At 63.8% G+C, this 10,684-nt stretch overlaps 1 protein-coding gene across 4 annotated transcripts; it reads right to left on the minus strand.

The window, feature by feature from the left end:
- Nucleotides 1-3,458: 3,458 nt before the first annotated feature.
- SH2D2A (SH2 domain containing 2A) lies at nt 3,459-10,380 on the minus strand. Of its 4 annotated transcripts, none has more exons than XM_035009849.1 (9): nt 10,040-10,380; nt 9,287-9,501; nt 8,395-8,579; nt 7,738-7,827; nt 7,429-7,597; nt 6,886-7,029; nt 6,404-6,694; nt 4,618-4,789; nt 3,459-3,689 (listed from the first exon to the last, which is right to left on the minus strand). In XM_035009849.1, the coding sequence occupies exons 1-9, from the start codon at nt 10,071-10,073 to the stop codon at nt 3,619-3,621; spliced, it is 1,371 nt and encodes a 456-aa protein (XP_034865740.1). In that variant the 5' UTR covers nt 10,074-10,380; the 3' UTR covers nt 3,459-3,618. The 4 variants fall into 4 exon arrangements, with proteins under 4 accessions (XP_034865740.1, XP_034865742.1, XP_034865743.1 ...); XM_035009851.1 differs by having other exon boundaries at nt 3,459-4,153; XM_035009852.1 differs by having other exon boundaries at nt 3,459-4,789; nt 6,491-6,694.
- Nucleotides 10,381-10,684: the final 304 nt, after the last annotated feature.

A 10,684-nucleotide genomic window follows, 5' to 3' on the forward strand; every position in this document is an offset into this window, starting at 1 on the left:
GAGAACACATGAGAGGGGGGAGGGTCAGAGGGAGAAGCAGACTCCCTGCCGAGCAGGGAGCCCGATGCGGGACTCGATCCCGGGACTCCAGGATCATGACCTGAGCCGAAGGCAGTCGCTCAACCAACTGAGCCACCCAGGCGCCCCATAGCTTACACCACTTTTTTTAAAGCCACTTCTTAGTCCTACCAAAGGTGACATTTTTTTTTTTAAAGATTTTATTTATTTGAGAGAGAGCGAGCACAAGAGGGGGGAGTGGGAGAGGGAGAAGCAGACTCCCCGCTGAGCAGGGACCCCGATGCGGGGCTCGATCCTGGGACTCCAGGGTCATGACCTGAGCTGAAGGCAGTCACTCAACCAACTGAGCCACCCAGGCGCCCAAAGGTGACATTTTACTTGGTGGATGTAGTTTCCTGGTCACCAAGAGAAATGCAGATTAGAAATGGACAGTCCTCATTTGGGAAGGCTTCCTGGAGGTAGTAGAGTTCTGATAAACAGCAAAGGGAAGACAGACCAGGATGGAGGGAAGAACGAGGAATAGGAATGATACTTGGCTAAAGCTGGAATGGCAGCACCAGCCGAGGGGAAGAGGGAGGAAGGGCAAGGGCTTTGGTCAGAATGGATCCAGGCCGCCACCCCCCCCCGGGGCCCCGGGAGGCACTGGCCTGTGCCCGAAGGCGCCGGAGTGCACAGTGCAGCCTGCTCCTAGCCTTGTTGGCCTCCTCTTCCTCTGCCCAGCTTTGTTTCAGGTGGGGACAGATGTCCTATGACAGGGAGGTAGCTGAGGGCGGGGCCTCAGCTCTTGGCCCCCAATCCTCCCGCTGTGCGTGGTGCTCCAGGACAGAAGGGGTCACCCCCTGCCCCGGAGCCAGACTTCCAGGGCGCCTCCCTGAGCGTGTACTATGTGAGCTGAGGGAGCACACAGGATGAAGGGGACAGCTCGGGAAAAGTGCAGAGAGCCGACAGGTCGGCCACGGTGCTGGAGGGAAGAGCTGTGCCCCCCGCGAGCCTTCTGTAGGTCCAGACTGGGCTGAGAAACTGTCCTCTCTCAGCTCTGAGTGCCCCGAGCCCGAGAAAGTCCTGTGTGGAGGGCAGGGGGAGGGCTGGAGGGACCGTGGCAGAAGGAGCCAGCTGGGAAATGCCCTTCCCCTGTAGCACCGCGGTCCCTGGCTGGGGAGGAACCGCCTGCCGCACAAACTGCCCCAGTCCTTCTCCTGTAGGAGTTCCTCAGCTTCTCCATCCCCGCCGGGCTTCTCCATCCCCTCAGCGCCTCCGCCGCAGCACTCCTGCTCAGCGGACCCCCGCAGCACCCCTGCTCAGCGGACCCTCAATGTGCCCCGCCGCAGCACCCCGGCTCAGCGGACCCCCGCAGCACCCCTGCTCAGCAGACCCTCGCTGCGCCCCGTCGCAGCACCCCTGCTCAGCGGACCCTCGCTGCGCCCTGCCGCAGCACCCCGGCTCAGTGGATCCCCGCAGCGCCCCGCCGCAGCACCCCTGCTCAGCGGACCCTCGCTGCACCCCGCCGCAGTCCCCCTGCTCAGCGGACCCCCGCAGCGCCCCGCCGCAGCACCCCTGCTCAGTGGACCCTCGCTACGCCCTGCCGCAGCACCCCGGCTCAGTGGACCCCCGCAGCGGCCCGCCGCAGCACCCCTGCTCAGCGGACCCCCGCAGCGCCCCGCCGCAGCACCTCTGCTCAGCGAACCCTCGCTGCGCCCTGCCGCAGCACCCCGGCTCAGTGGACCCCCGCAGCGCCCCTGCTCAGCGGACCTTCGCTGCGTCCCGCCGCAGCACCCCTGCTCAGCGGACCCCCGCTGCGCCCCACCGCAGCACCCCGGCTCAGCGCACCCTCGCAGTGTCCTGGCTCAGTGGACCCCCGCAGCACCCTGGCTCAGCGCCCCCCCCAGCAACCCGGCTCAGCAGCCCCCCGCAGCGCCCCCCACAGCGCCCCGCCGCAGCTCGGGAATGGAGTGGGTGGGATGATGCAGGGGTCCTGGTGGGTGAGGTGAGCAGGGGAAACTTCCCCCACCCGGGTCTTGGGGGCTGGGCCTGCAGCTGGAGGCCCTGAGAGGACCGGGAGTCTTATCCTTTGGCCTGGGAGGGGCCCCTGGTACCTGGGGAGCACCGGATTGGGCTGACCCGATGTGGGCCTGACTGCTTCCAGCTCCCAGTCACCTCCCCTCTGCAGACCTCAGTTTCCTATTTGGTGGAACCCAAAAGAAAAGCAGCCACAAAGGGTCCGCCGTGCCCTGGAGCCCCAGCAGTCCTGCTTCCCTGAGTCCCTCACTGACTGTCCAGCCGCCCCGTGTGCAAGCAAGGAGGCGCTCCGTGGGGGCCAGTGGGCAGGGGAAGGGCCGCCATGCCACTAGCCAGCACCACGCCACGACAGCACCCAGGCTTCTGGCTGATGCCACCGCCCGGTTCTCCCAGCACCCCTTGGGCGAGCCAACCCCTAGCCATGAGGCGCTGCCGAGGGAGGGAGAGCTTTGCTGCCCCCCCCCTTTGCTCCTTCAGAAACACCAACGGGGGTCACTAGGCATTTCTGCCCCCTCCCTGCATCGGCCCGTTGTATCCCCAGGTGTAAGGAAATGCCGTTTTCAGACCCTGACTTCCAGCTCTGACAGTAAGCCTCTTGTTCTGCCCCCTCCATCCCCGCAGGAGCGCCCCCCCCAGTCTGCTCTGAGACAGCCTTCTGCTCCCCTGCCCTCCCCTCCCGTCCGACTCGCTCCCCATCTCTCCTCTTGCTCAGGAGACCTGCAGACAGAAGGGAGTGGAACCCTGACTGTTGACTCAGCAGCCGAAGCTCTCCTTCAGCCGATGAGCATGGGCTGGGAAGGCGGGGTGTGTGTGTGGGGGGGAGGCACTAGGCACGGGGGCTGGTGCCGCTGCCAGGCTGGGGGTGGCGTGGCCGCCGCCCGCACCACCTCAGCCTGGGGAGCGCCTCTTCAGGGGAGGTCTGCGGGATTTCTGTGCCTCAGCAGGTTCTGGGCCCCCTTGGCAGGAGGGGGGGGCCCCGACCGGACTGTCTTGACTGGGCTCTCGTGGGACAGAGTATAAGGACTGGCTGCGCCGATGGGACCACAGGGGCACCCAGAGCCTCGAGCAGCTCCTGGGGGGCACACCGTGGCCCAGGCTCAGAGAGCCCCAGTCTGAGAGAAAAACAAGCCCCAAGGCAGATTCCTCCAGGGGGTCGAAGCCCAGAGCTTTGCCCAGGGCAGGTGGCAGGTCCTGAAGTGGGTCTGGGTAGGGAGGGGAAGAAGCCTCACAAGAGGGACAGGGGAGGAATGGGGTCCTTAACTGGGCAAGGCCAAAGCCCGAGAGGCTGGGAAGACAGATTCTCAGCCACTGCGGGAGGCCCCCCAATCCTGTACTGGTAGGGGAGTTGGGGAAGGGGGTGCAGGGCCTACCCCTCAACCACTCTCCTCCCTGCCCCTCTTTCTTTCCTGGCGTCCCCCAGGTGATGCAGCCACCCCTCTGCCCCTGGCTACCTGCCCAGCCCAGCCAAGAGAGACTTTGCGGTTCCTTGCCTTGCAGCCCCCCAGCCCCCAGGTTTGTGACCCTTGCCCAGGTATCTCGGAACCCCCAGACCTGCTCCCCTCACTGCAGTGGCATTTCAACCCCTTACCTTCCACGATAGGAGAAAGAGAGAGAGTGTGTGAGACAGACAGAAGGAGGCTGGAATACTTGGATCCCTGTGGGGAGAGGTGGTTGGCGATGATTTATTAGCCAGACAAGAATCAACAAACAAGTTCTAACATCTGTTCTCGCCAAACCCTTCCTCAGACAACAGCAGCATTGGACCAGGGCCCAGACCCAAAGGCTCAAGAGGGCCAAGGAAATCAGACTCTGGGAGGAGAAGCCAGGGCAGTAGGAGGCAGCAGGGCTGTCCTAGCACACTTCCTCAGAGGCCCTTGGATCACTGAGCCCCCGGATTCTCGGGGACTCCCGGGACGGAACCAGTGCGTGTGTCCCTAAAAGGGAGCCGAGTCCACCTTTGCTCCTCGAACTCCAGGCTTCTTTCGGGGAGAGGGGCCAGATCTGTCCAGGAAACAGGGCTAAGCTGGGATCTGGAGGAGGGAAACGGCACCCAGACCTCCGTGCGGTGGAACTCTGGAAAGTAGCCAGATTGCCTATCTGAGGAAATCTCTGACATTTCCTGTGGAGAGGAGGATGCGGGGTAAGAGAGTGCCACACGGGAACGACGAAGCCTGGGTTCTAGTCCTTGGCTTTGGCCGAGTCACTACCCCTCTCTGGCTTTGTCTCCTTATCTGCACCGCCAGGGACTTGGCCTGGATCAGTAAGGGCATGGGAGACACTGCTCCTTTTGCCTCCCTGCCCACAGCAGACATCACTAATCAATCATGGTGCTCTTTTCTGCTGAGTGCGGAGATGACCGAGCATCCTTCCCAGGGCAGTGCTCCAGGCAGCCACGACCAATGGATGGCAGTTGGCATGCAAGATGACACCTTTGCGCTATCTTCGCAACAGGTGACGGCCGAGGTCCGTGCTAGCTCTGATTGCCTACGGTTTGTTCCACACACATTTCCTGAGAAGGGTGCCTGGTGTGCAAAGGTCTGCGGACCCGGTATCCTGGGCTATCCTCCCCCAGCTCAGACTCACCGGGTTCCTGAGGAGGCCCCAGGGGAAGCCACGCCTGTCCTTTGTCTTCTGTCCTCTGTCTAGAAAGCTTGTGAGGGAGGGTGTGCCCCCAGCTGGGCAGGGGCTGGTGGGGCATGGGAGGGCCTTGTCCAGGCACAGAGTTCTCAGAGTGCGGTTGCCGGCCACCTGAATTCTGCAGAGAAGGATGATCCGAGGTCACATCCTCTGCCCTCTGCCTCTCAGGCCTACCTGCAGCCTCAGGGGCTGTCCTCTGGTCTTAACGGAGGTTGGCCTGCACAGAGGAGGTCTAAACCGCTCTCATTCATTCAGCAACCATTTCCTGAGCACCTGCTTTGTGCCAGGGTGCTCTGGAGACAGGTGAATACGTCCCAGCCCCTGCTCTCAGGCAGCTTGCACTCTGCTGGGGAAGAGGGGAGACAGGTCCCAGGTGATCAGTGGCGCAGCAGGTGTGTATAAAGCGCAGTGGATGGCCTCTGTGGTCGTGTTGGGAAGTCTGCAGGGAGAAGGGCAAGCTGGTCTTGAAGGATGACTAGAAGGTCACCGGGCAGTGGGAGGGTGTGCTCAGAGAGACGTGAACAGCTCTGGGAGGATGGAGCAGCTGTGGAGGTGGTCCTCTGCCTCCACTGTGGACGGCCGCGTGGGCCAGGTAGCTGTTTTAGAAAGACCATCTAGCTTCCTTGAGGCAGAGTGGATCAGAAGTGGAAAGACTGGTGGTTAGACCAGTTAAGAAGCTCTTGGGAAATCCTGATGAGGGATGATGAGGCTGACACCAGGGAAAGGGACCCAGCAGGAATCGGGGCCTATGAGGAGTCGGGATGGGGAGGGGATGTCGAGGGAGCCCTGGGGCTTCTAGCTTGGACAGTCAGGTGGCTGGAGAGTCATCAGTCCGGCTGGGAGATAGAGGAGGGGCAGTCTGGGGAGAAGGGTGAGAGCGGGTTGCTGTGTGGAGTTCAGGAGGCCGTGGGGCGCTGGGGGCTGAGCGGGAGCCTGGAGGACAGTGGGCACGGACAGGGGTGGGCTGCTGGCTCATCTCTAGCGCTGCAGCAGGGGGTGGGGGTGGGGGTACAGGCTCAGGGGCTGAGGCAGGCCTGGGGCATCGCAGGGACGGTGGGGAAGGGCCTGCGGAGGGGGGCAGAGGCCCAGGGAGAGGGTGGGAGTGCCCGGGAGGTCCAGCGCAGCCCTGGACTGGGACACTGACTCACAGGATCAGAGGACAGGGGGGGGGGGGGGGGGTGGAAGTGGGAGGGGGCAGTGTGAGGAGGAGCAGGTGTGCAGGTGCCCCCTCCCCTGAGCTCATCTGAGATGACACGAGGGACTCCAAGGGCTCTTCTTCCTCAGGATGGTGGGCCTTGAAGGCGGAGGGGAGGGAGCCAGAGCGGGAGAGGCCCAAGTTCCAATCAGGAAGACAGGATGATGGTTGGAGCCAAGATGGTGGCACAGGACGGGATACAGGTGGCCGGGACTGGGTGAGAGGGACAGGGACAAAAATGCAGGCTCCCCTGGGGAGGGGGGGCGAGGCCCAGGCCTGGGCCACTATTTCCTCTGAGAAGTGGAGGGGGTTGACCAAGGGGAGGCCGGTCCCGAGACTGCAGGGAGATGACAGGGAGCCACTTCTGGGCCCGGGAAAGGGCTACTGGCGGACCGAGCCTCCGTCTTTCCCATGCGGCCTCAGACCTCTGACCCTCACCCTGACCCTGGCATCCACTCTGAACACCTTCGCTGAGCACCCCAATCTGGCTTTCAGGACCTCCTCCCAGCGGCCCGCCTGCTCCCTGCGCCGCTTTACCTGGCCTCCCGCGACGGGCCTGGACCTGCACCTGCGCAGGGCCAGGTGCCCGAGGCCGCAGGGCTGGCCCCCAGCGCCCGGCGTTACCTCCACCTCGGCGTAGACGTTGCTGGGGGCTTCCCCGGGGCTGCCCCGCCCCATGGCATAGAAGGCGATGGGTTCGTCAGGCTCCTGGTAGATGGGGTTGGAGGGCTTGGGGGGCGGGGCCGGGCGCGGCCTCGGGGCCGGGCTCGCGTAGACTTCGGGGGGCAGCTGAGGCTTGGCGGGCACGGGAGGCTTGGGCCTGGGCGGCTGGGGAGACAGGGTGAGAAGGCCAGGCCGGGGAGAAGGGGGCGTCAGAGCGACCCAGGCTGGGCGGAGGCTGCAGCCCCGGGGCCCCGCCCGCGTCCCGCGGCCCCTCCCCTCCCGCAGGCCCTGCCCCAGCGCTGGACCCTCCCTTTGCCGCGCCCCCTTCCCCTCGCTCAGCCCCTGCAGCCCAATACCTCCTTCTGTTCCCCGGGCCCCTCCTTCGGCGTGGGGGTCACGTTCTGCGACTTCTTGACGGTCCGGCTATAGTGAGGGTGTGGGTCCTTGTTTCCAGAGTCTGACATTTCAGTGCTCAGGGAAAGTCCTGCAGGCTCAGGCGTCTGCTGGGAAGGAACGAGGCCTCAGGGATTTGGTGCAGTGGGATGGTGGGTGGGGTGGCCAGGGGATCCAGGAGGACAAAGCAAGCTGGTGCTGGTGGAGGATGTGTGGGGGAGGGGCACAGAAATGTGGACCTGGTGGGGTTCCCTGGGTGAGGAACAGGGGATGGAGATGGCAAGGGGACCAACGGGGGTGGTGGTGGGGGTAGTAGCTCTGGTCACAGGCTGTGTCTAGCATTGACCTTAATTCCACCCGGAACACAGGCCAGGCCAGTCTCCATTTGTGCCTGTGGTTGTAAAAATGCAACAAGGCTTGACGAGGGACCTATGGCTGGGTCGCAGGCCGGGATGAGAAGGCGGCTCCTGCGGCCGGGGTCCCAGCGTACCGGGGTCCGGGCGTACCTGGCGGACGAGGGGCTCGGTGAGCGTCTCCCCGTAGGGGCCGAGCGGGCACGCCGTGTAGTGTCGCAGCAGGTCCTGCAGCCGCGCGTGGGCGCTGTGCTCGCCCAGCACCACGTGGCGCCCGTCCCGGAGCTGGGCCAGCAGGAAGTGGCGGCAGCGAGTCCGGCTCCTGGAGGACGCCCGTCGCATCAGAGCCGCACGCCGTGCCAGGCCCTCCCTCGCAGCCGGCCCCTGCCCCTCCCGCGTCAGGAGCACCCAGCCCACTTCGCCCCGGGGCCGAAGCTCCGCCTCCGGGCTCCCGCCCCTCACCTGTAGGTCAGCACGAAGGTCACAGCGCTCTCGCTGAACCGCACCAAGTAGCATCCCTCAGGCTTGGGCTCCAGCAGCCTCTCGGCCTCCCTGTGGGCGATGGAGAAGACTCTTCCAGTCTCGGGCCTGTCCCCGGCTCTCCGGCGGACCCCAGCCCCCAACCAAGCAGGTTCAGGTGTCGGAGGAGGGTGGGGATGGCAGAGAGAATGTGGGTCCAGTCTGCGCAGGGACTGGAGAGCACGGGGCCAGGGGTCCCACCCAGGAGAGCTCCCAGCCCTGCATCCTCCTGTGGCCTCATCCTGGAGGGCAGCCTGGTGGGGGTACCCTGGGGTGGTAACTGACTACAGGCTGGGGAAGAGGAAAGCAAAGCTGAGAGATGTGGCGGGAGGGACGGCCTAGCAGGGAGACAAGGAAGGTGGTAGACCGGAGAAACCATGAGGACTGGAGGCCAAGAGACAGGAATGGAAGCGGAGGCCCCAGAGCGAGCGGGCTGCAGCCTCTGCACGGACCTCCCCCAGGACAGATGCCTCAGAGATTGGCCTGGGAGCCTCCACGACTCAGGGCTGGACTTGCAGCCTGCACGCACTGCTGCTGGGCCCAGGACCCAGGACTTGCCCAGCCCGTCTCTGGGCCCCCCTTTCTGCCGCTGTGACTCACCTCCGGGTGATGAAGCCATGGAACCAGGCAGGGGCTGCCCCATGCTGCAGAAGCCAGTGGGCCTGGGTCTTCTGGAACCAAGCCCGGGTCTCGGCCTGCAGGGACTGGCCTCCTTCCTCAAGCCCCTCCTCGGCCTTCCCAGCATCCTCTGGGCCGGAGGCAGCCCCTGGGAGTTGAGGAGATGCCTGGAACAGGGGAAAAGTTCAAGGAGGGGGAAATAACCATGATTCATGGGCTTCCTCCTGATGCCATCCCACTGCCGCCTCCTCAGCCTCACCCCTGCTCCCCATCCCAGTTGCCCATTTTAGGCCATAACTGCCCAGAAAGTGCCTCTCAGGGTCCAGCTTAAATCCCCTTCTTCAGCTCCACCTGCTTTGGTTTCTAGGGGATTTCTGTCCACGTCTCTCTGGGCCTGAGGGCCTTTTTAACCCAGGAGCAGTAAGCTCCTAACCTGAGCTTCAATGAGTGTGAGGCCTTCCAGAAAGAGAGGAAATCATTCCCTGGCCTGCAGGACGAGGGACATGATGCTGCCTGTCACCCCAGAGGACAGAACGAGGGAGGACTCACCCTCCCGTAGGAGGGGCTGGGCTGGATCCTAGGGAGGACTTCCTAATGGACTGCTGGGTGAGAGGGACTGAGGCCTGGATGCACTGGGCAGGTGGAGGCCACGGACAGAGATGCAGATGCCTGCTTCTGGGACTCGGTACCCTGTACCCTGGTCACCTGTGGACTCAGCCCCAGCGTCCCAGGGACAGTGAGGGGACACTATAGTGAAGGAAGGAGATACTCCCCATCTCCTTTCCCTCTCTCCATCCATGCCCTAGCCCTGTTGGCAGCCCCAGATTATTCCTGCTTTCTCCCCGTTGGCCTTGGTCCATCTGCACGTCCTCACCGGTGGGGGGATGGGAGCCGAGGAGGACGCTGTGCCAGCCGAGTTCCCACCTGCCGCAGCATGGACAACTTCGACCCTGGGGCTGGGCTGGGCCTCCTCAGCCTTCAGGGCCTGGAGTCTGGGCCCCTGAAGCAGGCCCACGTCCTGGCAGGTCCTGCAGGGTAGTTCCACGGGCTGGAAGGTGCTGAAGGTAGGGGCAGGGGCTCGGCCGCTTCCTATTAGCACAAAGAGGACAGCTGGGGTTTCTCGGGGAGGGACTGCCCCTCCTCCAGGCTCCCAGGGGCCCCGCATGGCTCTGACCAGGGACCTGGAGGACAGGGATAGTCACAAGAGGAGAAATGCAGGTGGGACCCCAGGGCGTCTCTCACGGGGGAGGAGTAAGGAGTTGAGGAGGCCCTGGCTGGCCAGGGAGACAGGGTGTGGGGGAGCAGAGAGTCCCACAGCGAGGGGTGTGGAGTGGGGTGGTGGTGGCGTGATCTCTCTTTATGGCCAAGATCCTCTGCCTCCCAGGCCTTGTTCTCCTGCTCCTTCCTCTCTAAGGAGCACTCTGCAGACCCAGCCGCCTGTGTCCCACATATGTCCCCGGGGCTGAGTGGACTGGCGCCCCAGAGAAGGAGAAGGAGCTCTGGGCACCCCGCCAGTCAGCTCTGCCAGCCCTGGCTCGGGGTGGGGCCCTTCACCCCTGAAGTGGGACAGCAGGGGTAATGGGGGTCTGGATGTCCCTCCACCCACAGTCTCCAACCTCACACTTACCTTGGGGGCGTATCTGGGCCAGGGGGAGCTCCATGGGCCGGCCTGAGAACAGAGCCCCAGAGCAGGGGGTGTGTAGGGGTGTGGGTACGTGCTCTGAAAAGATGTGCACACTCAGCAACTCATCTCTCTCCCCCCGGCCCCCAAGGGCAGGAAATGTCGCCTTCCCCACAGCCCTAGCCCTGGCCGAGGACCCACGTCATGGAAAGCCGTAAGACACTTATCCCTCCCCCGGAAGCCAGGCAGCTGAAGGTGGTGGTGGTGCGGTGGTGGGTATTTGTATCATTCTGTGTCTGGGTTTTGGGAAGTCCTAACTGCCCTCTGACCTCGATCCCTCCTGTTTCTCCCTCCACTCCCTCGCTCCAGACCGGGACTCCCTTTTCTCTCTCTGCCTCCCTCCCTGTCTCTCCCTCAGCTTCAGTTCAGAGCAGTAGCAATGGGGATGTCAAACTCAAAAGGATAAGCCCTAGTATGGTGCCTGGGCTTCGGGCTCCTGGGAGATTCCTACGCAGGATTATGCTCTTAGGACACATGAGGAGTGAAGGGGGCAGGGCTGCAACAGGAAGGATGTGGGGCAGACCTCATCCTTCACCTTCCAGCAGATAATGAAGCTGGGTTAGGGCAAAACCCAGCAATCCTGGGGGAGGG

This window comes from Mirounga leonina, unplaced genomic scaffold, assembly GCF_011800145.1.
Source record: "Mirounga leonina isolate KUSES-001 unplaced genomic scaffold, KU_Mleo_1.0 Mir_154, whole genome shotgun sequence".
Taxonomy (NCBI): domain Eukaryota; kingdom Metazoa; phylum Chordata; class Mammalia; order Carnivora; family Phocidae; genus Mirounga; species Mirounga leonina.